The sequence below is a fragment of the Tasmannia lanceolata genome, unplaced genomic scaffold (genome assembly GCF_043159265.1).
Source record: "Tasmannia lanceolata isolate RefF3 unplaced genomic scaffold, GAP_Taslan_0.1 ptg000003l, whole genome shotgun sequence".
NCBI lineage: Eukaryota > Viridiplantae > Streptophyta > Magnoliopsida > Canellales > Winteraceae > Tasmannia > Tasmannia lanceolata.
The window spans coordinates 4,002,234-4,030,131 of NW_027518680.1; the positions used below are offsets into that span (position 1 = coordinate 4,002,234).

General features: G+C 40.1%; 2 protein-coding genes across 4 annotated transcripts; one reads left to right on the forward strand and one right to left on the reverse strand.

Annotated features, from left to right (window-relative positions):
• Nucleotides 1-151: 151 nt before the first annotated feature.
• On the reverse strand, nucleotides 152-14,410 carry LOC143848188 (UPSTREAM OF FLC protein (DUF966)). 3 transcript variants are annotated; one of them, XM_077357085.1, is made up of 8 exons: nucleotides 14,285-14,410; nucleotides 13,427-13,608; nucleotides 12,174-12,304; nucleotides 12,013-12,082; nucleotides 11,753-11,865; nucleotides 10,784-11,321; nucleotides 10,038-10,139; nucleotides 152-805 (listed from the first exon to the last, which is right to left on the reverse strand). In XM_077357085.1, the coding sequence occupies exons 2-8, from the start codon at nucleotides 13,456-13,458 to the stop codon at nucleotides 763-765; spliced, it is 1,029 nt and encodes a 342-aa protein (XP_077213200.1). In that variant the 5' UTR covers nucleotides 13,459-13,608; nucleotides 14,285-14,410; the 3' UTR covers nucleotides 152-762. The 3 variants fall into 3 exon arrangements, with proteins under 3 accessions (XP_077213200.1, XP_077213187.1, XP_077213195.1); XM_077357072.1 differs by having other exon boundaries at nucleotides 156-809; XM_077357080.1 differs by lacking the exons at nucleotides 13,427-13,608; nucleotides 14,285-14,410 and adding an exon at nucleotides 12,586-12,967 and having other exon boundaries at nucleotides 156-809.
• A 10,044-nt stretch (nucleotides 14,411-24,454) lies between these two features.
• Nucleotides 24,455-27,619, forward strand: LOC143860273 (G-type lectin S-receptor-like serine/threonine-protein kinase SD3-1). Its single transcript, XM_077370844.1, has one exon. It carries the CDS (start codon nucleotides 24,829-24,831, stop codon nucleotides 27,304-27,306), a length of 2,478 nt encoding a protein of 825 aa, XP_077226959.1. The 5' UTR covers nucleotides 24,455-24,828; the 3' UTR covers nucleotides 27,307-27,619.
• The last annotated feature ends 279 nt before the right edge of the window (nucleotides 27,620-27,898 follow it).

The window sequence follows — 27,898 nt, forward strand, 5'->3', positions numbered from 1 at the left end:
TTGAGCTAAGGCTCAACCCCAAACAAAACTTGAACCCTGCTATTTTAAGTTTAACTATTTCCATGCTAACTCTCCCTTTGGAATGTCATGATTGAGGGGGAGTGGAAGATATGAACAAATAAGCTCTCACAATTTTTATCCAAATCCTATCTTAGATCATTATAAATCTCTCAAATAGCACGATTCGGTGCTGAAATTCCTATAAATTTACAAGCAGGGATGAAATTCCTCAAGCAGTACAAACACCCAAAATACAGTTTTCTATAGAAAGCATAGATTTTTATATGGGAAATGATCATGTATTGGACACAACAATACCTGTCAAAAAAAAAAGAAGAAGCTAATTTTGCTGCCGTGAACAGTAATCACCGGCTACAACTCTACAAGAAGTGGGATCCTCGATCTGACCACCCACAGAAATGCCAAAGCAAATGGAACTCACTGTTAGTGTCCAACACCAAACCCTTTCCATGTTCCACTTTTGCCCAAACAGCAAGCAAAGGGTAGTTGATGGTGTATAATCTCTTCTCTTTAATTTTTTTTCTCCTTTTTTCTGGGTAAATAAAATAGGCAAAGAAGGAATAAGATGAGGAGGAGCTCGTAAAAAACTCGCTGGACTCATCTGAACTGATATAACTGGCTAGCGGGTCAAAAAAGGCCCTGAAATTGCCGCTTTCTTGCCCAACTCTTCTTCAGTTGATGCTTGTGAGAGCTTCCCTGAAGCTAAACTCTTACCCCTGCTTTTCAAACCTTTGCATGATTTCATATGCGAATGTAACCTTTCTGGCTTGAATCCCTTTCCACACTGCCTGCATCAATCCAGTCAAAATAAGTTGTCAAAGAAAACATTTCTTTTTGGTAGGCAAAGAAAAAGACCATGTGTGCTCATCTGGCAGCAAAAGATTCAAGTGGAAAGGTAGATGTCCCAGGGATTGTATGCTTTATCACTCTTTTTTTTTTTTTTTTGAAAAAAAAAAATGAAATAGGGTATCCCACCCCTTTTTAGGGCTATGGACTAATCCTACCTGGAAATATTACGCGTCACTAAGGTTGGACCCGCACCCGGCCCGTACGGGCAGGGTCAACCGGCGGGTCACCCGGATTTTTGACATAATTTTTTAAGATTTTTATTTATTTATAAAGGGATTTGCTAGCCGCCTTCTCTAACGCTGCCTTCTCCAATTACATGTGATCATGTGATGTTAGCCCATTCATGTTGACTTTTTGAGAGTTATCTTGTGCAAAGGTTGCTATATAGCAATAAATAATAGCAATAGATAAAAATAATTCGTTACTAAACTTTATAGAAAAATTAAGGCAAAATGGCACAAAAGTAGAAGAAATACGAAAAAAATACCGAAAAATGTAACAAAATATGATAATTACGAAAAAAACTACAAAGAAAATGAAAAAATATGAGAATTACCGAAAAAGGGTAAAATAAAACCTTTTTCCAAGTCTCAATGGGCACTCGCGGATCCACCCGGCCCGGCCAAGTCTTGACGGGCCGGGTGGGGGTCAATTTCAAACGGGTCACTGATTGGTGACCCGGACCCGTAATTTACGGACGGGCCAGGTGGACCCGCGGGTCCAGGTCACTTTTTGCCATGTCTACCTTGAACCACGTGCATCGGGTTAGCCTGGGGATTCGAACTCCCATATATGGGGACCAAACCCACGATGCCAGCCGACATGCCAACCATTGCTTTATCACTCTTTATGATGATGAAAAGTGGGATCACTACACTAGATCCACTTGGACATAAGAGAAGAAATTAAGTTTGGTGTAGGGACTTTTTATATGGCACGCTTTTTTTTTTTTTTGATCGGTAATTTGGGGTTAGGCAGACCCCCACCAGCTATATTAGAAAAAGGAAAATTTACAATCTACAATCTAGGATAGATCATTCCCGATACATCATCAGAAATAATTTTTGCAAGTTCCTGTGGAACCAATTCAAGAGAAATTGAGTCTCCTTTACAGATACAGTTGGGTTTGGATAAGAAGTCAGCTGCTCTATTGCCTTCACGCCAAATGTGGGTCAGCTTCCAGCTCTCAAAAGAGATGAGCATGGATCTAATTGATTCGAGTGTTGGGATTTTCCGCCATGGGCACGGCCAAAGCAGGTTTATGGCCATAACAGCGATGAGCGAATCAGATTCTATCCACAGACTCTTAACTTGGTGCTTGATGGCTAATTTGATGCCATGATGGATGGCTTCAATTTCTAATTCTTGGATTGGGTGAGGATTGCAGTTAACAGAGAAGAGAGATAGGATTGTACCCTTGTGGTCTCGGAGAAGGCCTCCAATCGAGGCGGTTTCACTAGCCAGGGAGGCGTCCGGATTCAACTTGATCTCATAGGCAGCAGGAGGCTCCCAATGGCAGAATTTTGGGTCAGTGGCTTTGCTGAACAGGGGAAGATTAAAGGAGTTGGAAATTCTTTGGTTTTCTTCAGAGTCTTCATCTTCCAGCTTGAGGGCCAAAATGCGAGACCTAGTTGCACTAATAATTCTACTTAAAAGGAACCTTTTATGGGTTTTTTTTTTTTGAAATAGTCTTGAGTTTCTTTCCTGCCAGAGCAAGTAGATTGAAGCAGTGAGAAGAGTTCGAACAAGGGTGTAGGTCTGCCCTTTTTTCTTGAATTTGCTCCGAATCCAGTTTTCCTCATCGGATAGGGATTTTTTTTGCTTTCTTCTCTCTGAGATGCGGCGGAGAATCACTCGCCATATCCATGCCGAGTAAGAGCAATTGAAGAAAATGTGGTTGACACTTTCGGAGGCAGAATTGCAGAGAAGGCAGGAGCGATCAAGGTTGGGGCCGAGGAAATGAAGGTTATCTCTGGTACTCATTTTGTCCTGAAGAGCTTGCCAAGCTGTGATACTGAACTTCGGAGTGTGACCGGCGAACCAAACTGATGATGCCCAAGGAGGTTTAGGATTAGGAGATCTAACGGTGTTCCAAGCACTTCGTAGCCTGAAATTGCCATCAGATTCCGGCTTCCAAATCGGGTTAGAATTAGCAGCTTTAGTGAAAAGACCAGAATTGATGATCTGCTTAAGCTCTTGAAGATGAGGAAGCACTTGAATCAAATCCCACCCACCCTGAAATTTAGCCTCAGCAATAGAAGCTTTCTGGGGAATGAATGATGTCGTAATGGAAGACTGGGCAGAGAGGGGACCATTCGGATGCCAAGGATCTGTCCAAAATTGCAGAGGGGACTGAGATCCGACAATGAAGCAGACATGCTTGCTGGCCATGTCACGAGATTTTATAATGCTTCTAGCTGCCCAGGATGGGGATGTAGGCATGGGGAGAGTCCATAAACTTCTTCCTCTGATATATTTCCGATCAAACCAGGTAACCCAGGGAGAGTTTCTCTTGGTAAGGATGAGCCAAAGTTGTTTGATCTGGGCGGCCAGATTCAAATCTGATACCTTTCTGATCCCGAGGCCTCCTTCAGATTTGGGGCTACAGATTGTGTTCCAAGATACTGTGTGATGAGATTTCTCAAGATTTGAGCCTGCCCAGATAAAGTTTCGAAGGATTTTCTCAATATTATTGAGAGTTGCTTTGGGGATATGAAACGCTGCAGACCAATAAATTTGATAAGTGCTGAGAACGGATTTAACCAACTCCACTCTGCCAGCTCTAGAAAGGTGACGGAATGACCACGACGAGATCCTTTGTTTGATCTTGTCCATGATAGGTTGGCAATCTCTAGAGGTGAGCCTTGAAGTGATTAGGGGAAGACCCAAGTATTTTATTGGGAGCTTTCCTTCTCCAATCTTAAGAATGTTGCAAATAGCTCTCTTGCTGCTGTTTTGGATGCCTGCAAAGAAGACCTCACTTTTGCCAGGATTAAATTCAAGGCCCGAGCAAATCTTGAATGACTCTAAGCATTTTAGGATCCCTGCAGCTGAAGTGATGTTAGGCTCAACATAGATCATAACATCATCAGCAAATAGGGTGTGGCAAATGGATAAATCTCCTTTAGAGAAGGGGGAGGAAATTAGGCCTTGGGCTTGGAAGGAGGATAGAAGACAGGATAACATTTCCATTACAAAACTGAAGAGCAGGGGGGATAAGGGATCACCCTGCCTGAGGCCATTTGAAGACCGAAAGAATCCCCGAGGAGACCCATTGACTAGGACAGAAAAGGAGGGAGTAGATATGCATTCATGCACCCACCGACACCATAGTTCTGGGAAGCCCATTTTTCGCATGAAGGAAATCAGGGTGGATCTGTTGACACTATCAAAAGCTTTTTTGAGGTCTAATTTAAGACACATTGCTTTTTTCGGGTTTTTTCTGTGGAAATTATGACATAAATCATGAGCTAGGAGAATGTTATCATGGATACTCCTACCTTTAATGAATGCTGACTGGAAAGGGCTAATGAGGCTATCCATAATGGGTTTAAGTCTATTTGCCAGGAGTTTAGTGATGACTTTGTACAAGAAATTGCAGAGAGATATGGGCCTGTATTTCTCTGGGGAGCTCGCATCAGGGGTTTTGGGCAAGAGAGCTAGAAAGGTGGCATTTAGTTGAGGTAAGATTTTACCTTTTTGGAAGAAGAATTGGATTGCTTTAACAATGTCAGGCCCAATTAAGTACCAGAAAGCTTGGAAGAAGCACCCATTGAATCCATCAGGGCCAGGAGACTTGTTCCCATCGGAGCTTTGGATGACATCCCAGATTTCGTCAGCAGAAAATTTCCTGGTTAGCCACTGAGAGTCAGCTTCCGAAAGAAATCTGGTCGGTTCGGGGATGCTGCTTGGATGGACTGGCTGGGATGATTCCTCCTTGTTGAGAAGAGAAGAGAAGAACTCAACCATAGTTGCTGCTATCTTCTCGGGATTAGTTGAAATGGACCCATCAGAAGTAACAGTGCCTTGTATGCAGTTTTGGTTTTTTCGGGCTTTCAAGGCCGCATGGAAGAAAGCAGTGTTCGAGTCCCCAAGGCTCAGCCACTGGGATCGAGATTTCTGCCTGTAGAAAGCCTCCTCCTTTCGAGCAGTCCTAATGTATTCATCTTTGATCCGGACTTCTTCATCTCTCAACGTCGGATCCGAAAGGGAAGATGCAATCTTTTCTTGAATGGATTCAAGGAGCAGTCTCAACCGAGGAGCTTCAATGTCTATTCTGCCAAAATTTTCACGATTCCAGATTTTTAGACTTTCTTTCACTTCTTTGAGCTTTTTGACTACAATGAATAGAGGCGATCCATCGATCTCTATGTTCCATGCTCTCTCCACGACTTCAAACACAGAGAGGTCTTCAAGCCACATGGAGAAGAATTTGAAAGGAGGTTTAGGGATTTGAGGGGATTGGTTTAACTGGATAGTAATAGGGGTGTGATCAGATAGCCCAGGGTGAAGGTAAGATGCGAAGGAGGAGGGGTATTGGTAAAGCCATTCTTCGTTAACAAGGACTCTATCTAGCCTTCTAAACTTCCAATTATTCTCATTCGATTTGTTATTCCAAGAAAGAGTTTGCCCAAAGGATCGAAGATCAGAGATGGAGCATTCATCAATCCAGGAGTTGAAGTCGTCCATATCACGAGCCGAGGGACCAGTTCCCCCCAAGAATTCAGAGGCGAATCTTATGATATTGAAGTCTCCCATAATGATCCATGGGAGGGAGACACTTCTAGCAATGAGAGATAGATGATTCCACAGAACTCTCCTTTCAGTTCCTCTGTTTAGAGCATAGACAGAGGTAACAAGGAGGGTGATATTGGTTTGAAGAAATCTAACCTCACAGTGCATAAACTGATTTGCTTCCTGGATGATTCTTACCTGCACCAAATTTGGGTTCCAAATGATCCAAATTCTGCCTCTATCAGAGCTGTTATAATTAGTTGAAATATTCCAACCACTGCACATTTCTGACATGTATTCATGGATTTTGTGGATAGGAGCATGAGTTTCAAGGATGCTGAGAAATGGAAGCTTTTCTTTACGGATAATATCTCTTATGTCCTTTCTCTTATTTTTGGTACCAAGCCCTCTTATGTTCCAGGTCCCAAGCTTAATCATGAGAATTTTGCAGGGGGGAGTTTTGGGCTGATCTTGTGTGATCAACATGGGGGGAGGAAGGGAGATCAGAGGATTCGGGGTGGGTGTCCTTCAGCTCAGTGTCAGAAGGAGGGAGGGTATTTTCTATTGGATCAGTTAAGGGGCCTGGGAAAGAAAGAGGGTCAGAGGAGCTGGGACCATCAAGACCCAAGGACCTGTTGTTCCCGAGGATTGCACAGGGGCCAGAGGTGGCACTAACATCTTCATCCTCTGAAATGAATTCAGAATTTTTTTCGTCAGTGTCAACTGAATTGAGGATGTCGAATGGGTTCTGTGTTGTTACAATGGAGAGATTAGACTCATTTCTTGGTGGGGATTGGGGTTTAGGGGAAGAGGCGGGGGTAGAAGTATCCTGGTTAAGATCAGGGTCAGAGGAAGGGGCAGAGGGAGCTTTAGGGGGTTCTTTTCGAGAAATGGGTCTCCATTCCTGGGCAGGTTTGGGATTGGTCTTTGCTGAAACAGGGCATTTTTCAGTTGAGTGGTTGAAAATCTTGCAAAGATTGCAAGACTGAGGTTTCCATTCGTATTCAAATGACTGGGTTGCGACTCCAAAGGGAGAATGTAGTTCTATAGAATCTGGGAGAGGGTCCCCAGCTTCGATTTCAACGCAAATCCTTGCAAAATTTAACCTGGTTTCATCCGCTGTTTTGGAATCCATGTAGAGGGGATTTCCAATCACGCTGCCAATTTTACTAATACCTTCATTGTTCCAGTACTGTAAGGGGAGGCCAGGCAGTTTTACCCAAATAGGAACAGTAGATAGTTCAGGTTGTTCGAGAGGTAGCCCTGGAGACCATCGACGGAGGATGAGGGGTCTACTGGCATAAGTGTGTCCTCCCATTTCGAGAATTTGATCGCAATCTTCCCCGCAGCTAAACCGGAAGAGAAAGAAGCCATTTCTTAGGGTGGAGATCTGTATGTTACCCTTAAGGTTCCATTTCCTTTGCAGGTTTTCTTGAAGATGCTGTACAAATGGCCTTCTTCCCAGGAAGAATCCGACGAGGCAGTGGTTCCATTTGTTACTGCCAATGCTGACTTCTTCCATGGAGAAATCGATGGAGGACTTGGTGAGTCCAGGCTCTTTTGGAAAGGCTCTTCTCAGATTGGTTGATGTTGAAGGCTTTGCTTTGATGAAAAGATTTTTCCAGGGGTTTCCATTAGGTTCAGAGGGCGGGGTGGGGAGGAGTGGCGGGGCGGGGATGTTAATGGCAGACTGAGGTGGGGAATTAGAAATTTGGATTCCAGTGACAAGGGGTGGGAAATTTTCTAGCTGGATTGAGGGGGTGGGGATGATTTGGGGTGAGTTTTTAGGCAAAGGATCTGACCCAGGAGTTGAAAGATGAAAAAAATGGTTAACAAGGGGAGCTGGAGGGGGGGAAAATTCCTCCGTGGTGAGAGAATCATTCTGAGCATAGGTTTTGCTCCTGATGGGAGAGGGTTTCTTGGCTGGTGAAACGGCACTAGCGGGTTTGGCAGGTTTTGAAAAGATTTTGTGATTTCGAGTTCCTTTTTGAACATGGGACTCAGACATAGGTTCCAAGAGACTGATTTCGAGATTAAGGCTATGGAGAAGGGGGGATCCATCGGATATTGCGGAAAAGGGCGTCGAGGAGTGCCAAGGGAACCTATGCGATGAAGGAATCTTTTGGGGAGAATCTGATTTTTCAGAAAATCTGGGAGCAGGGGAAGAGAGGATCCTGTCTTCCTTGCAGATTTTAGGGGTTGGAGAACCATCCTTCTGAAGGGCTTTTGTCTTCAGAAAGGTTTCGTGAAGATCGCCCACGAAGTTATGAAAGTTTTCAGTTGGGGTATTTTGAATCGGCCTTTCTTCGCCTTCAAATCCCTTGGGGGAGGGGGTTTTGCCTGGATCAGGAGGCTCCATAAGCCCAGTCTATGGCACGCTTTGGCATAGAATAAAATGCATACTGTAAGATCTTATGCGTGGTCAATGTTGACCTCACATTAGTGGACTGGATTGTAGAGTAAGATTAAGGCCCTGTTTTGAGCCCGAGAATAGGTAGGAAGCCCACAATCGCTTGTCACAATCTCAAACGACTCAAAATTGATTTTGAGCCCGAGAATAGGTTGGAAGCCCACAATCGGTTGTCACAATCTCAAACGAATAGGGACTAAGTGTGAAATTTCTAGATTTAACTATTGATAAAGTGATCAATAATAATGGGTACAAGCTTAATCAATGCATCTTATTCTAAAAACACAGATATTTTAGTGTAGTCCTAAATTAACTGCATAGAATTAGTAGTTAATTAAATAGATTAAATTTCTAAGAGTTATGAATGGAACACTAAGAGGCCTTTTCTATATATAAAGGGTCTGGTCTCTGCTGTGTTCTATTAGATCTTAAGATTTTTCATGCCAGATCGAGGTAAATTTCGGATCTTCTATGTATTCTAGATTTATTGCATGGTTAGAATAGATTGTTTTGTAGTTATCTGTAATCTAATTTTTGTCAGATCTTTTGTATGTAATCATGGCAGTCTAGATGTGCGTTTTGAATGATGAACAACTCAAAAGAACTGCAAGTACCCTATTTGTCTTTTCTTAAAGGGAAATGATTTCAACGCTACCGTGGTTTGATAAAGATGGGCGACACATCTTGTCGTTTAGTATTTAAAGGCCGGTAAGACCTTTTTGAAAACCAAAATAATCTTCTGACAGCCCTTTAAATACTAAAAGATAAGGTGCGCCTTCGCACATCTTATCAAAACATGGTAGCGAAATCATTTCCCTTCTTAAAAATTACTGTATTTCATTTTCCGGAAAAGACAAACAAAGGAGGTGGAAATGTCATTTCCTCATGAGATATCAATAAAATAGCAAGCAATGAACCGAAAGAATAAAAAAGAATCTCTACTAGAATAAAGGAACGAGTCTTATTCAAACCTTTCTAGGTATGAAAAAAATTGAGGAAGGCAAATCTTATTGGAGTGAATAAGATTGACTTTTTATTCGGTGATGGCAATTGGGTGTGGTGATTGGGGAGGTTGATCTGATCGGCTACTCAAACAATATACAGAATTCTCTAATCCCATTGCCCACTTTACAAGTGGAATTTGGGTGTGGTGATTGGGAAGGTTGATGACCGGCCTCCCATGCACGGAATATAGATAATTCTTTAATACGATGTTGAACAGTTTTACTATCTTATGACGTATACATATTGATTAGGTTTCTTAACATTCGGTTCTAGAGTCAATACCAAATATAGTGTTTAAGCCAAGAAAGGAGTGACTTGTAAAAAGAGTTACTTGGAGCAACTAGAGTGAAAGCAGTTACAAAGTGGGTCCGAAACTGGACCCGTCCGAGACGTCGTGGGACCGGCTTTTTTTATAGTAACTCACCAGTAGCTAAGGCGCGCAACATTTATCTCCCTTGCCCTCTCTAGTAGTTTGTGTAGCTCATTGACTTGTGGTGATTTATTTTGTGCAAATTTAAATGCAATACACAATCAATCTCATCCGTCCAGAAATAACCCACACCCCCCCCCCCCCCTTTTTAACATTATTCGTTAAGTTTTAAAGGCAAAGAAAAACATTACAGGGGCTGAATTTATTCTCAAGCAGTGAACCATTCTCAAAGAAACTGTTAAGGGGGACGGGGATTTTATCCGTTTATTTGGGGGGGGGGGGGGGAGGATATCATTTCCCAAAGTATGATCATCACTACTACAGAGAAGAATTGGTTGCCTAGTGTAGAAACTGTACATCATATGCATAGATTATTGCCAAGAACTCAAGGTGACCTTATCACCATATAGCATATATGCAATGAAAAACTGTAAGTTGTATGTGCCAATGAGAAAATTCCAAATCAAAATAGATGGGTGGGAATGGCCAAAACAAGTAAGTGACAATTCTTAACAGAATAATATAAGAAAATAAGTGGATATTTTGATATTTTATGCGATAAATGAAAGAAAATCAGTTTTCACTTACGAGCAATTCGGCTCGGCGACAGGCTTATAACTAGCAGAAACTGGCTTCTGTTTTCCGAATTCGCTCGTCTTCTTCGAAGTGTTCGTGCCGCTAAAGCTTTTCCTGCCTCGCAAGAAAAGAAAAAAGAATGAAACAGTCAATTTAAAAAAAATAAAAATAAAAATCGACGAAATCAATTTTAATCCATTTGATATTCGCACACCTACTGATTTGATTTGCGTGGACCGTTTATTTTAGAGTAGCTCGTTTTCCGTTAGGATGCAGCTATCATCTCCCAACATGCGGGTTTAGGTACAAAACTACCTAGAAATTCGATTTTTACCATTCAAATGGTCAATTGAATAAAAATACTAGCAAGGGCTAGGATTGTTCGTTCAAAACTCAAAAACAATGAATTGGATTAGGATAACTGTCCTCTTGGATGAACGGTCCGATTAAAAATCATCTGATCAAGTGGGGTCAACGGGAGTGGTCAAATCACATCTACGTCGGACACGTGGGGCCAAAAATATGGTCGTTTTCATTTTTCACACAAGAGGTTGCTTTCTTTTGGGCGATGATAAATCCACACCCTCTCTAGGATAATTCGCTCCCTTTTACGTGAATTAGATGGCAGACTTTAACGCTTCTTGAGGCCAATTCACGTAACTGGGGTGCGAATTATCATACAGTGGGTGCGAATCCATAATTGCCCTTTTTTTTTTTTTGGTTCTGTCTCTTCTTTTTAGTACGTTCCACCCATTTACCTGCCACCCTGTTGCTGATTCCAAGCCCCGCTTAGAATCCTCTCGGACCCACCCAAAACATCTCCCTTACAAATCTCTCTTCCACCCTCCTTTTCTGTCTTCTTTTGCTTGTTTATGAGCATAACAGCTGAATCATCCGTCTCTACCGCACCACATGTTAACAGGTTCCGAAAAACCTGTGAAGCTCCGCTTGAATAGCTCTTGCTCTTTGAGAACGAGGGTGATTTTTTCGCTTTCTCCCTGTTTTTGTTCTTCAAAGAATAAGGAGAGGACGAGGACGAAGAATAAAAAACCCCATCTTTCTCCTTCACTTTCTCTATCAACGACTCAGTCTCCGTAAATTTCTCTTGCTCTTCCACTTTGAAAGCTACCTCCTTTTTGCTCGTATCGTCCACCTCCACTTCTATTTCGGACGAAATATCGGCCTTAGTTTCCGGTTTGTTGGAAAACTTTTCCTGTGGAAATTGCTGTTGCTTGTCTTCCACTGGATCAGGATTTTGGATCGGAGATGATGCCTTCTCGACGAAAGAGTAGGGATCTGTTAAATGGGTTTAAACCAAATTAATTAGTTTTAATATAATTCAGTTAGGGGCAGTAGATACACGGATTTTAGAATTCAGGTTTTAGTTTGAAAATAGTGTAAAAGAGGGTTAATGATCAAGCTGCCGTACTGACAACGTTTCTTGGATTTTTAGAAATCTCTCCTCCATCCCCCGAGATTTCTAAAACCAGGAAACATGGGACGGACGGTCACCTGCTCTCTTGATGTCGGAAAGAAGGGCGAGAAATTAGAAAAAAGACGGTTGGTCTCCTTTTTCTCATCTCCCATTCAAGATTTTGGTGAAATCCAAGATTCTAAAATCCGTGTATCCAAGGCCCCACTTAGTGTTAGAAATGTAGAGGGGATTAAGGGGTTTAATGGGTTACTAATAGGGAATATGGAGGGGATTAAGGGGTTTAATGGGTTACCAAAAGGGAAAACAGCGATTTCAGAGCCTTTGAGGACGTATTCATTGTCAGAAATGGGTGTGATTAAGTCGTCCTCAAGCAAATCTTGCCAAACATATCCTGTCTTGTACCTCCTGCAAAAGTCAATTTTCCTTAGAGATTTTGAATTTTAATGATAAGAAACAGAAAACTACCCAATACCCCTACTCCAAAATGCATAGAAAAAAATGGGAATTATTTCTTAGTGATTATCCAAGCACACCCATTTTCCATTTTCCAACCTCTTGTAAGACCAGGAGAATGAATCAGGCAAGTCTTTTCCACGCAAATCTGAAAGCCATCGTTTCACATCTAAAACCAAGAAAACAAGAGGAGAAAAATGTTAAAAGAGATAGAGAAATAAAAGAAGAGAGATTTTTTTCGGATGAAATTTTTTTCAGACCTCGCAAACGAACACCGTTCCGATTCAAATGATGAACTCGGATGAGATGGGGGTGTTCGATTCTTCCCATCCGACTCAGGAAATAAACGATGTGGATTCGTCTCACCTCTCCACCTTTGTCTTCCATTCTCCTGCAACAAAAAACACACCATATTCTTCTAAACCCAATGGCCATGTTTTTTTCTTCTTCTTTCGAGAATCCAAAAAAGAAGAAGTGAAATTATAGTTTGCAATTAGAATCTTGTGCCGGCTCTGATCGCATATAAAACAAAAAAGAAAAAAGGAGAGAGAATTTCTTTGATCCCCATAGAAAAGAAAAGAATATATAGGAATTTGCAGGCTTGGCACTCTTCAATACAAAAATAAATAAAAATCCTGCAAAGATAAAAGTAGCATTGAATATCGAGAATACCTATATTCTTTTCGTATTTTTTTTCTCTGTAATGCGCTTTTTTGCCTGATGCAGTAGAAAAAAAATGGAAATTGGAGAGGGTACTTGGGAGCTATTTATAGACGTGTGCTTGATTGCTTGGTGATGGGAATTTTCTATTTTTACGTGAGTTAGTTTTTGCCACGATAGTTTGGAGAAAACTTAACTTTTAATGACTGAATTCTCCTTGTCTATTAAACAAATGTGTGGCAAGTCTGATCTACTTAGAGCTGTCTTTCAAGTTTCAACCCGAAGCAAATAGTCCCACATTGAATAAGTGAAATAGGTGGGGATAGGTTATAAGGGAATGGGCACCCTCCCCTTAATGGCTAGCTTTTAGGAGCGAGTTCTACCTGGTTAAGTTCCCTAGAAATACAAATGGTATCAGCTAAAACACTACGAATGTCTATGTGGGCCAAGATAAAATGACCGAAATAGCCTCAGTAACTTTCCCTAGATAGGTACTCTTCTTAAATAATCGTGCGCAATTTTGTAACCTAGCAAGAAATTCGTTGCTAATTTGGTACGAACAATCGGTTCCGGTCACCTAATATTTTCCTATTCCAAATCTTCCTAATCCACCATATCTTTGAAGCAAATTGTCAAAAAGCACCCTGGTCAATGGAAAAAAAATGAAGGGTGCTTCAGTAATTAGCCAGTTTTAATTTATCGAGATATTATAATTGAAAAAAAAATGTGAAACATCATATCGCGAGAAATTGGAAATAAGAAGAGTGGATGTTTGTTTGTGTTGGTATGATCGGAACAAAAGGTAACTACCAAAACGGCCAATGGGAAGAAAAAAAATAATTTGCTTTTTGACCTTTTCAGTATATGCTCCTTCAATATCGCCATTGTCTTCCACCTGTAACTCAAATCGAAGCTCTCGCCTCACACCTGGTACTAAAATCAAAGCTCTCTCTCTCTCTCTCTCTCTCTCTTCTTTAGCTTTTCTTCTTTTTCGTTGTCTTTTTCTCCTGCTCTGCAACTCCTTGAGTAGATTTTCTTCAAGGAAAAGGCAGATGTGAATAGTCAGGAATTTTTCTAACTTGAATGCAAAAGAAGAAAACCTAATTTCAACAAAATAGAGTAAAGAACTTGACTTGATTTGACTTGATTTATAGAGTTCTTAATCTGGTTTTGAAATGAAATCTAATCTGATTTAAACAAAAATAAGCATCTTCGGTGTCTGAATTCAATTGAAGTTCTTGAAGGTGAATTTACCTAATTTCGAGTGACTGAAGCTGATTAGCATACAAAGATCAATACAAGTGCATCTAACTGAATTTCAAAACAGAGAATGATTTGAAGATCAGTAAAAACTGACAATTTTGAGGCAGTTAGCATAAGATTAAAAAATAGTTCTTAATCTTGTTTTAACATGAAATCGAAGCTGATTTAAGGAAAAATAAGCATCTACGGCGTCTGATTTCAATCGAATTTTTAGAAGGTGAATTTACCTAATTTCGAGTAAATGAAGCTAATTAGCGTAGTAAGATCAATATAAGTACATCTAATTGAGTTTCGAGAAAGAGAATGATTTGAAGATCAGCAAAATCAGATAATTTTTAGATCAATGGAAGTGAATCTAACTGAATTTCGAGAAAGAAAATGATTTGAAGATCAGCAAAATCAGCTAATTTTGAGATTAAAAACTGATAGATATGACATGATTTCTTACATTTCAATCGCGAAATCTATTCTTCTTCTTCTCGAAATTTCTGATTAAAAACTGAAGCTCGAGAAGTCCTTTTAATAGGGTTATAAGAGAGTCGTTGCCGTTGTTCCAACAACATATGAATTTCCCAAAATACCCTTGTTTCTCGAACAACGCCCGAGCGTGCCTTATTTCTACTTGTTACCATAGGTAGAATGCCGTAATCGAGGCCCATGGCCATGAAGTCATTAATTAAGTTGGAGGACGGACATATACACCCTATCTTTTGATAGGTGCACCTACAATTTGTTTTTAATATATGCTCTGCCAAATAATAGTTTTTAAACAGAGATGATTTCCACACACCCTTGTTTCGGTAATACCACTTCTCTCCTTTATTTTTTCACGTTTCTGATTCGCCGTTGACGACTTTATTATTTCATGCTCCTATTTTATTTGACTTCCCAAATTTTGAGTCTTACTTCCTCCTACCTTCCATATATTTAAGGTAGTGGGGCACCCTTTTCCTTTTTTTTTTTTGGAATGCAAGAATTTATTCAATCAGAAGCAACCGACTGAGAAAGATGGGAGCGCAAAGAGTACAACGGATAGAAAATAAAACTCAGTGGGCGAGAGAATCAAAGGCACTTTCATGGCTTACAGGTGAGTTTTTGCAAAGGCTAGTCATGGCTGAGTATTTGAGATTTTGCAAAATCATTTTCATGGAAGAGTTTTTGCTAGGAGGGAAACTCGGGCCAGATTGGGCTGGGTTAAGGTCAACCCTAGCCCAGTCTGAGATAGCATTCCCTCAACCCTAACCTGATCCAACCTTAGTCTCGGGTCAAGGATGGTCAATCCTAAACCACCCACCGCTAAATCTCTCAATCCTAACTGGACCCATCTAACCTGTTTTTTTTTCAAATCAGGTCGGGTCGGGTCGGGTTGGGTCAGGCTAATTTGGGTAAAAGTTAAAAACAATACAAAAATAAACATAATCCTAAGATTTTTAAAATCATGATAAAATTAGAGGACGGAGGTCGGGTTCGGGTTCGGGTTGAGTAGGATTACCCAAGGCCTCAACCCTAACCTAACTCGAAATTAAATAGGGTTTGCTTTTCCCAACCCAACTTGAGGAAATGCTAACCCAATTCGAGCCGAAATTTGGTTGTGCCCCACGCAAGTTGCATCCCTAGTTTTTTCAAAAGCGCCCTTTAGTTTAGCATTCTTCTATTAGAAAATGAAACAACGACTACACTCGTCTTTCCACGGTAATCATCAATGATAATAGAACAAATTAAGTGAATTAAAAATTTTGCAAGTAAAGCAAACCACACGATGCGGGGATGTTGATATACCCATCACCACACTAGATAGCATGCCGGGGCCCACAAGGATTAGTCACTAACATGTAGTATATCAACATCCCCGCATCGTGTGGTTTGCTTTACTTGCAAAATTTTTAATTCACTTAATTTGTTCTATTATCATTGATGATTACCAAGGAAAGACAAGTGTAGTTGCTGTTTCATTTTCTAATAGAAGAATGCTAAACTGAAGGGCGCTTTTGAAAAAAGCAAACCACACGATGCGGGGATGTTGATATACTACAGGTTAGTGACTAATCCATGTGGGCCCCGGCATGCTATCTCTAATCTACGGATTACGTGATGGGTTTTCTCGTTTAGTGGTTATTTTGGGGATTTGGCGTGGGAACGAACATCTCACCTAATGTTTGACTGCTACCTTGGTATTTTTGCACCATGGTCGTTGGATTGCATGGTAAGTACGTCATTCTCGTTTGGGTTTTTGTTTCATTTAGAATACTTCCTCTTGGAGGGTGATGGAAGTCCGTGGATTAAAATGCACGGAAGGAACCATGTTATGTTTCATAGAAGACTAATTCGTTAATACGGTAGGCAATCACGACACCCCTCCGGCCCTCTCTCTCTCTCTCTCTCTCACATACACAGCATTTTGACCCCTAATGTTTGTCTTTTCTTCAAAATTAAGACATTTTCAAGGGGAAAGAAACCCAAAAGGGGTGGAAATAGTTCAACCTCATTTACTATATATTTTCACAACCTTTTGAGTTTGGGTATATACCCTCCGTCGAGTGATGCTCTCGTTGGAAATATAAGCTTGACCACTTGACTTTTTTGGAAATTACTACATGCACGGAGCTTGTCATGCAACCATTGTTGTTCCTACATTGAAACTCTTCTACATTGGGAGCTTATAACATGGACTTGACTACTTTGGAAATCTCCTTTGTGAGAGTTAATATTCTAGGAACTTAGTTTCTTATTTTGGAATTATGTAAGGCATTTACTTTTCGTTTGTAATTGTGTCAGTGATAGCTTAGGGAAGCTAATTATAGTTAAGGAATGTTAATCTTCGATTTGAAGTGTAGCCTAAATATTATGCCTTATATCTTCTTCCTTTGCCAGCCATTTTGGCGAAATTTGAAGGTTCTTGACTAGTGTATCAACTTGAGCTTCTTTCTTTATGTGTTTGACATCAAGAGAACAATTATCTTCTCTTAAATCACATCTTCTCCTTCCATTCTAGTCGGTTTCATTCCAACAGCTCCCGGGCACAGTTTTTCCCTTCCATGTCTTCTAATATTGCAAAAATACTCTTTGAAGCCTAGGATTTTGAGAGAGTTTTTTTTTTCTCGAAATGGTAAAATTTTATTAAAAATGCAGGGCACCATGTCTTAGTCATAGTAGTAAAAAGAACACTATATATATATAGGATAGAAAATCACAACAATGATGGTAATGCTCAAGAGGGTAAAAAATCTCCGTTCGTGATTGAAGCGAACAAGATATATAGCCCTCTTTACAGTAACAAATCTTATCTATAAACTTTGAAAATTTTCATTTGTGGGGAGATCTCTTATCCAACCATTTGATAACATTGATTGAGAAACAGTTTAAAATAACTGTTAATCTTCTACCTTGAAAATTTTTGTTTTGATATCTTTTATAGTCTTTAGTTGTTTAATGCTCGAAGTCTACTAAGTATATCAAAATACATGAGCATCAATAACTTAAGCACACAGTCATCATTATAATGCAACCCTAGGGGTTTCAATTGTGGTCAGGTCAGTTGGACACAAAATGAGGCATCTACATCTCATAAAAACCTCGCTTACAAGTGTCTTTGTTGAACTAGTTTCTTTTAGGCCTTGTTTGGATTGCGGGAAAAATATTTCATGTTAAAGTATATTCGGAAGAAAATTTTATCATCTCCATGAGTTTGAGAAAAATGATATCGTTATTGGCCTGTTTGGTTGCAAAAAAAATGGATAACGGCTGGGCTTTTGAGGTATTCTGAAATGCCGGAAGATGTTTGGTTGTCAAATTTGGGCTCAAATTCCATTTGACTACCCAACATCGAGGGGACATCATTATTACACTTTTGCTTAGGTGGTGCTGATGTGACGCGATTTGTCCCATCAACTAAAATTCAAATTGCAAACCTCATTTTTAGAGTTTTTATATGAGAAAAAGAGTAGAATTTGGTTGTCTTTTATAATCATTGTTTTTTTCCTTTATTTCTCTCTCTTCTACCACCATTATGATAATGACACCCCAAATATTTCCACACATATTCTAGCAACCAAGCGCCTTTACCGTTTTTTCCTTTTGACTACTACTCTTCTCCCCAAGACAAGCCTACAAAACTTCCATGCTTGTCACCTCCCCCTTTGACTACTTCTTCCACTAAAATCCCATAAACCAAACAGGGCAAGCTTACTTAGATGGGTGTCATTATAAATTGAAGGTCCCTCTAAACAAAATTTGAACTTCCGTGGTTCAAGTTACCTTTTTAATTTGTAATCAGGACCGTGTACACACTTGCAAATTTGAGCAGCATCACTAAGCATGCCCTCAGTCTTTTTTTTATTACGAGAACACACAGGCATGCAATTTGTTTTGTGTTTTCCAACAACAAATATAAAGTGAAAAAGTAAACTAACTCGAAGGAAGAAAAATGAAAAAAAAAAAAAACAAAAGTTTCAAATCAGTAGCATCAGCACTGCATGTGTTTGTGTAAAATGAAAAAAATAAAATAAAAATAAAAATAAATGGGAAAGATTATTGTTGGCGGATTTTTTGGTATTTGCTAGCGTCCATCACATAAGGCATTTCGCAGACATGTGAGAGCAGCCACCTCATGAATGATGACAAAACCTGCTGGAAAGTGAGCCTGTGTGGCTGCTCTCACAAGCAACAGCCCATATGCGAAATACATTTTGACACGCTAGCAAGTCCCGTGCTATTATATATAGGACATACTGACATGAGAACAGCCACGGAGAAGGTCACTCCTATGATCAACAGTAAAAGGCAAGGGGTCCTAGAAGGGGCAGATATGTTAGATCAAGAGCGTCGATGTTGTATAACATCATGAGGTGGCCCACACGGCCTTGATCCCATCTCAATAAGCTTAAAAATTCAATGGTATATCTCCCTCCTTTTGGTAAAACCCTAGAAGAGGCTTGAGGAATCAAGGGTGCAGGATCGTCCAATCAAGGTATTCTGAATGGCATAGTCTGACCTTGTGGCTGCCGTTGATCTACTGATCAGATAAATGACGTAGAAGTGGGTCCCAATAAGCATGTTTAAAGGACAGTAAAAGTGACTTTTTTGTAAAGCATTTTTTCGCCTACAGAAATGCCTAAATTTTGGTCTTATAGTATTTTATGGACGATGATTTATTCGCACCCCTGTAGGATAATACACACCCCTCTTAATGTGAATTGTGGCGTTAGAAGTGATGCGAATTATCCTAAAGGGGGTGCGAATTTATCATCTCCCTATTTTATTTTAGAACTAAGTTTGACGAGGTAGATAGTAACAAGTCTATTCAAGGAGACACTTCTTCTTTTGAAATGGTATTTCTATTCAGAGTTTTATATGGTGCCCCACCGTGAAGTCCAGTGCAAGCAGTATGTCAGAAGTACAGCCCTTGATATTTGATCTAACAGCATCCTCTTAAAAACTGGGCCGCCGTTGGATCATATATCAAGGGTGGTGACCCCCTGCAGTCCTGCACTGGATTTCACAATCAGGCACCGTATAATTTCTCTTCTATTCAATAGAAACTTTTTTTGTGAAAAGACATTTTGATTATTTAAGAGAGTAATTTAAAATGAAAGGGTACTTTTATTTAAAAGGGTGTCTTTGTGTTTTTTAATCTTCTATATAAGAAGATTAAACATGATTCTGCCGTCTTTCACTTTTCTCTTGTTTTTCCTCTTGCTGATGTGCCACCCCTACTTCCAGGGCTCTTCCAGTAGATGCCTGGTTTGTGGCATCCAAACAGACGTACCCTAGGTGTGTGCACACTGGTAATCTTGAACTCGGGCTGAAACCCTTGTTTTTGGCATAGGCATTGAATCATTGCCTTCATTGGGAGTAAATACTGGTAGCCAACTGCACAAGTATGGAAACTAAAGTACATAAGAGAAAACTTCAGCTTGCCTTGTCTACCTTCCATCTTGCCTTGTCTACCTTCCATTTTTCTAGCCCTAGCTAAGTTTGGTTGCCGGAACTTTTTTGATTCTTGGGATTTTTGTGAAATTTTCATAGGAAACCGACGTTTGGTTGGTGGGCCCAAAATAATCCCAGGAACCAAAATAACCCTACACGAAACCCCAGGAAGTAAAAAAAAAAAACTTTCAGGAACCAAAATAATCCCAGGAACCAAAAATAAGCTTGTAGAAGATTTCTTTCTTCCCAACAATTTTTTCCCACCATAGTCCGGTCAACCAAATATGGGATTTTTATTTTACTAGGATACTTCCAGGGAGTTTTTTTTCCCCACCAATCTCCCACGAAGTTTTTTGTTCCACAAAAATCCGAAGAACCAAAAAAATTCCGGCAACCAAACGGAGCTAAGTGGGTCCTTGTGGTTTAAAATCCCAACACAACCATTATCTTGGGAACTCTTTGATTCACACTTTTCTAAGTGGGTCCTTGTGGTTTCTTACAAATCTCTCAGCACTTGACTACAGCGGTGCAGCCGGGATGAGATTTTGTTAAAAAAAAAAAAAGGAATTTCAGCCAACCAGAACCAACCCAATTTCATGGTAAAAGCTCAACCAAATTTCCCCCAAAACAGCCCGAGTTGGACCCCTATCTGACTATTAAAATGCGAGATGGAGAGAGGAGTGCCATTATAAAAAAAAAAAATCCTAAGTGCAGATATCATTTCCCTTGTCTAGTGTTTCTTGAACAAAAGGCATAATAAAGATTTTATTCTAATAAAAAATTAAATGATATCCGGAATGAAATGATGAGTCGAACTCGACTTTTGAACCACAAAATTAAAAATAAATAATACACCCGCTTAACTGCTGCTAAATTAAAAAATAATCAATGCTGTAACTCCCCAAATTGATAAATCGACTCCCCATGTGTCCTTTATTTATACTAATTCAATTATGTTGTAGAGTTAAGGTGCGATATCCCGATCAGTGAAAGGGCTTTCCAATCTGATTTAAAGGTTCTCAAAAAATCATTTCATGATTGAAAATTCAAATAAAGCAACGAACCTCAGCCATGAGGGCCCCCTTATGAAAAAATATTTGAATAACGATCCATCTCATTGAGATTTGATTGTGTTTGAATCATTCCACATTTGATGTTGTAGTTATGATTGAGATGCAAGTATGCAATGAACTTTATATTTGAATCATTCCACTTTTTCGTGTGGCCGAATCCAATGTAATTGATTGATTTTCATTTCAAAACTTACTATTGGACTTAAAATTGGGCCTACGCCACCTTTGTTTTTTATTATAAGGATCGATTTTTAAGTAGCCTTCTTTGTTTTTTGGATCCTTCGGAGGCGCCCTTGTGGCTGGTTTTTTAAAGGGCACCCCTTCAGAATAGCATTCATCTAAAAACTTATAAGTAGAGTATTGAATGGGAGCACTACAAAACGAAAAAAATAAGGGAAGGGATGGGCCAAATTGTGACCCACTAATATTCCATGGAATTTTTTTTTTTCGTGATTGACAAACATGCCCTTAAGATTACCCAATGGTGAGGGAGGGTGGAAAAAGGATAGGCTAAATTGTGAGTGCCCAACATCATTTGAAATTGTGTAGGAAAAGGTTTCCCGAAAAACTGCTTGCCCATCTTTTTTCACTTGTTTTCTCGGGAAAGAAAATCTCATCAAAATGGTGGGAAATGGTTTCTCACACTTGTAAGAAAAGATTCTTTTCCACATCATTTGTGGAATTTTCCATGTCATTTTTGATATTTTCCACCTAATCCTGTTAGTTTCTCGGGAAAACAAGTAACACCATTATTTTAGCTTTCTCGGAAAAAAAAGAGGTGTTTTTCCGGGATTTGATTTCCTGAGAACGCAAGTGAACAGAGCCTAAGATTACCCAATGGTGAGGGAGGGTGGGAAATGGATTGACACAAGGGGTACTAAAGAGTGAGGAGAGGGTAAGGAAAGTGTAAAAAACAAACTCGACTCAATATCTGATTGATTTTTTTCTTTGTTTTTGTAACCACTTCTCATCCTCTACTCATTCGCCCTCTTAAGTCTCTCCTTCTCTCACCCGTCCTATCCCCCCACTTCAGAAACTAGTTTAGCATGAAACAAATTCACGTTTGTCAAACATGCTCTTAGTGTAAAAATTCATTGTTTGTCAAACATGCACTCAGTGTAAATAGAGTATGTAACCCCATATCCTCCTTCCGGGAAAACAAAAAACACTCCATTTCTAATATATGAGCCCATCTAAGGGTGCCTATACTATATTGATGTCTCAGCCCATGATAGAGGTGTTAGGCCCCCTATTGTTGAGAAGGCACCATCACGAAATCAAAGCTATTGGATAATCCCAGTTATCTGATCAACAACTTGCAATGGCTAATAAAAGACGAGGAACAGACTCACCTACATGACATTGACATAATATGGACAATTTATTTCATTTACTCGAGAAACAGACTCACCTACATGACACTTATTAGATGATCTCAATCGACTCATCAATGACTTGAAATTGACCGTTAAAGTATGGGCCCTCTATTAGATGCATAGAGGGCCCACCCACAAGACATTAGTATGAATCAAATCATCTTTGATATGGATTATTGGTCCGATAAAGTAGCTGATATTTTTTATTTTAATTTTTTAAAGGGATTTGCTAGGGTCCATCGCGAAAGGCATTTCGTAGCTGGTCTATTGCATGTCACACCAGGCACCTCAACGAAGACGTGCGACATACCAGCTTTTGTCTCCATTCACGAGGTGGCTGGTCTGATGTGCGACAGACCAGCCGCGAAATGCCCTTTGCAATGGATGCTAGCAGTTTCCTTTTAAATATTGAAAAAGAATCAATATATCAAAAATATCTGCTAATATTTGAAAAAATAAGTTTAAATTCTATAAAATTGCAAAAATGTTATACAACAAAAGATGGGATTTGCTAGCAACTTTTGCAGAAAGGCATTTTACGTCTAGCTGTTGCATGTGAGAGCTGCCACCTCATGAATCCAATGAATAAGACAAAACTTGCTAAAAAGTGCGAAATGCCTTTCTGCGAAAGTCACTAGCAAAGCCCACATATAATACAATTATAAGGGATTTGCTAGAATTTCACGGGAATTTAACAGCCAACTCAGATGAATTAAAGGAATGAGACAAAATCTGTTGAAAAGTGAGTCGTTCTCTCTTGCGAAAAAATGGCTTTCTGCGAAATTACCTAGCTAATACCATATAATATAGGGATTTGCTAGGGACCATCGAAGAAGGCATTTCGTGGAACGGCTGTTGCATGAGAGTGCAGCCACAGTCTCACTTTTCAACAGATTCTGTCTTATTAATTGATGTGGCTGCACTCTCATGCAACAGCCCTTCCGTGAAATGCCTTCTGTGATGGTCCCTAACAAATTCCTATACTGTACATTATTATAAATTTTGAGGAAAAAAGAAAATTAGAGGATTAGGATCATCTATTGTGAAGGAAGCATTGTTTTTGGGCTCATCTATGCTATCTGGACATGATCGGGATGTGGATTCAGCAGGACAACACAAGTGTGGCCCATAATCATCCTCCCCAACCTTGGTTGGATGATTCACCAAGTCTCGTTTACTGTTAAACTTAGAAAAGCTTACCGATGGGATGCAAGTTCGGCGTGGACAATGTGGGGTACCCTACAATGGTTTACAAGATCATCGGTCTCAATTACACATGCCTGTAGGGGTGTCTACGGATCTACTTTAGATCAGATCCACCTATTTCTTGCTTACAATCTGCTTGGAACTCTCATCGATGGTCAAATCCTTTTTGGGAGTACATTTCGGATCTACTTTCTAGAGTTGGTCATGATCTATTTTGAATCATCTATCGAACTGTCTTTGGTCCTTCTTACTTTGTACACAATTAGGATATAGATCCAATGGACACAGTTCAGATCCAATTTTTGTCCCCATATCTTGTTCATTAGCGTCGCGTACAAGGTCCATTGACACCCCTATATGCATCTCCAATTTTGTGGCCCATCAGACAAAGGTCTAGATCATCCTAATCAAAATGTTGTCTCAGGAGTGTGACATATTGTTAGACCTGGCAAAAAGTGACCCGGACCGGCGGGTCCACCCGGCCCGCCTGTAACTTACGGGTCCGGGTCACTAAATTAGTGACCCATTAAAATTTGACTTGCCCCATACGGGTCCCATCAAAACTGGGCCGGGCCGGTGTACAACCTATTACGTTATGGCCCATCACACGGAAGGTTTGGATCATCCTATTATAGTGTGCGAATGAAAAAAAAAAAAACTGAGGACCCGCGGGTCCACCTGGCCCTTACGTGTGGGTTCGGGTTAGCCTTGTGACCCGCAACATTCCAGGTCATTTGTGACCCGGCCCACCCGTTTGCCAGGTCTACATATTGTTAATATCTCTTCTAACATCAATTCCCACTAGTAAGATTCATAGTGCATGTACTCATTAGAGTGGGGAATATGAGGGTGCACATGGTGCATGTACACAGTTGGGTGACTTGTCTTTTTGCAAGAGACCAAATACCAAAAAAACAAAGAAAAAAAAACCCTGCAATTTCTGCACAAATCTCTAAAAAGAAACAAAATAATTTGACCAGACACTTTACCTTCCCTATTTTAGTTACTACAATATCTTTGTCATTCCTATGAAAAGGTTGTTTTTTAGGAGCTCTTGTTCTCCTGACAATCTCACTAACAGCTTTATTTAGCTCCTTAATCAAGAAAAATATTTTTATACTACAAAATCGATGTAGAATATTATAGTTGGTGGAAGAAAACCAGGAAAGTCTCTCCTTGGAATGGGCTCTCATTCCTTTCAATAAGATTTTGAATTTTGTTTCCTGTTTCTTCTTTACATCAAATCAATTTTCAAAGATTCGAATCCAAACCTTCATTCCTTCCTCAAAAGTTTCCTTTATCTCAAAGCCTCTTTGGCTATTGTATCCACTTTATACTCAAATATCCTCATCCGCTTTCCTTGATTCCACTTTATCAATTTGGATATTAGCCACCAACCTTTCTCGGCTGGAATGGATGGAATTTGGAGAAATGGGTTGGAACCTAAAACCCCCCTCAAGCATTTCAAAGGTAAGTGTTGCAGAAACCTGTTCTTTGAGTTCTTACTAGGGGGTTTTGGGTCTGTTTTAGTTGTAATGGTTTTTTTGGGTTCTATCGTTTGTGGGTTCTGTGAGGATTTTTCATTGGTTTCAGTCCCTCTGGGATTTGAGATTTCTGGGTATGAGGAAAGGCATTGGGTATCTGAAAATGGGGTTTTTGCTTTTGGGTTTTTGCCTGATTACCAGAAAGATGATGGTTTTGTTGTGGGTATTTGGTATAATCTTAGAGAAAGAAGTGATGAAGAGGTGCTTCCTGTTTGGACTGTTGGTGGGGGAGTTAGGGTTTCTCAGAACTCCACATTTCAGCTTTCAATGGATGGAAGCTTTGTCTTGTTTGATAACCCTAATGGAGTGGTTGTTTGGAACAGCAATACTAGTAGTTTGGGAGTTCAAGGGGCTAGTCTATTGAACAATGGGAACCTAATTCTTAGGGATTTTGGGCAGAAAGTAGTTTGGGAGAGCTTTCACAGCCCAACTGATACTCTCCTTCCTGGACAGTCTCTCCATTTCCCTCAAGCCCTTCAAGCCCCTTCCAAAAACTATATTGCTGGTTATTATAGTTTTGTGGTTCGGAGCTCCGGTGACGTTGCACTTGTGTGGGATGGCAATGTTACCTATTGGAGTAGTCAACTAAGCTCATCTGTTATTGTTGAGGAAGCAAGGTTTGAGTCCAATGGGGTTTTGGGGTTGTTTGATTCTACAAATCAAATTGTCTGGTATAAATCTAGTAAGGATTTAAGCGAACCATCTGTGGTTTTTAGGCATCTTCGGCTTGATGCCGATGGAAACCTGAGGATTTATTCATGGGATGATGTTCTTCATACATGGAAGGTTGGGTGGCAAGCTGTTGAAAACCAGTGCAATGTATTTGGTTCATGTGGTTTGTATAGCATTTGTGGTTACAATTCCACTGGACCTGTTTGTGATTGCCTGGTTCAGGATTCTTTCAATTCGGTAATCGTTCCCAATGGGGATTATGGTTCTTATGGGTGTAAGAAAATGGTTGATGTGGGTAATTGCAAGATGGGTACAAGCATGTTGGTTTTGAAACAGACTCTTCTTTATGGCCTTTATCCTCCTCACGATGTTGATATCATGTTAAGCATGGTAGCGTGCAAACAGTACTGCTTGAAAGACAGTTCTTGCTTTGCGGCAACTGCGAAAAACGATGGTTCGGGGCTTTGCACCATCAAAAGAACGGGTTTTATTAGTGGATATCGATACGCATCTCTCTCCTCAACATCTTTCTTAAAGGTATGTCTAGTTCCTCAGGCAGTGTCTACCCAAGAAACTAATTTGCATAAGGATCCATCAATTCCATTATCAGCTCATCAGTCTATTTCTCTGATCAATGACCATGAGGATTTTATAGTTGCCACTGTTGTACTATTCATGATAACAGCATCTATTTTTCTTATAATGGAGATGTTTTTATTTTGGTTTATCTATCGGAGAAGACAAATTAAGGCTCAAAGTAGAGTTCCCTTTCAGAAGGATGCTCAGATGAATCCTCATTACAGTGCTCTTATCAGATTATCATTTGAAGAAGTGAAGGAGCTGACCAACAATTTCATGGACCAACTTGGTCCAACTGTCTTTAAGGCTGCCCTTCCCAACCAAATGTCGGTGGTCGCTAAGATGCTAAATAATGTTGTGGCATCTGAGAAGGACTTCCGAATGGTTGTTTCTACATTAGGTGGAACCCATCACAGAAACTTGGTCGCTTTAAAAGGCTTTTGTTTTGAACCAAAATACAAGCTTCTGATTTATGAATACATAAGCAATGGTTCTCTTGATCAGTGGCTTCTCAGCTCAAGTCAGAACCAAAACAAGGGCAGTTGGCTGCAAAGGCTCGATATTGCCGTTGGAGTAGCACGCGCCATTGCTTATTTACATGCAGAATGTCAGCAATGCATAGCTCATGGAAATCTCAAACTACAGAATGTGTTGCTTGATGAGCAGTTGGTCGCTAAGGTGACAGATTTTGGCCTACAGAGCTTATCAGCAAAGGAAACTGTTTCTTCATCGGAGACTCTACCGGAGAGAGACATTTACATGTTTGGAGAGATGCTGCTACAGATTGTTGTAGGCAAGAGTCACTCTGATGTAGGCAATCTGCATTCTTTGGCCTATGAGATGTGTGGAGATGGGACATTGGGTGGAACCATTGATCTACAATTGGAGCGGAATGTGGAATGGGAAGGAGTCGAGAGCGCAATTAGGATAGCTTTTTGGTGTATGCAAGATCAACCATCTCTTAGACCTTCCATGGGGGAAGTGGTTAAGGTTTTAGAAGGTGCTCTTCCCGTAGATAAACCTCCAATGAGTGCTGCTTTCATGATTAAGGAGAGTCAGAAAAATGAGGGAGATGCAGACGTGATTGAGGTATAGTCATGAGTTTGAATTGAATTTGCTCCTGTTGGTGGATAGGCACTCATAGCACTTTTTGTAGCTATGACGCTCAGAAATTTCAAAATGGGCTATCATATCCATGTCATGTATTTAATATTAAGTGCTAAAGTTATAGCCATGTCACACTGGGCATTAGGGTCTCGAGATTGTATTGAAAATATTGCCGTGTGGCAATCAGGGCAAGTTGGGATTTTTCAGTTTTGTGTCAGGATTGATCCGAAGATGGATGGATCTTTTAATTTTGTACACAATTTTGAGATTGAGATTTACACAATTTAGCTGATTTGGCTCATTTCGGGTCTGCTTATTTGTCTAGTGAATTGCATGAGCTTTTAAGCTTTGGTTTCTAACTTTCCCCATTATAAAAGAGCTAGCTCAGTCCACTTATTAGTGAACCCAAATGTGTGCTTTCCTGCTTCTATAAACTCTATAAGCTTCTGATCTTTGGTTTCTTACCTTCCTCATAGCAATAGAGCTATCAAACTTCCTTGCAGTCCAGTTACCAGGGAACCCAGATTTGTCTTGGAACAAGTCTGGACTCTTCTGTTTATGCGTTATCCTTTCTTTGCTC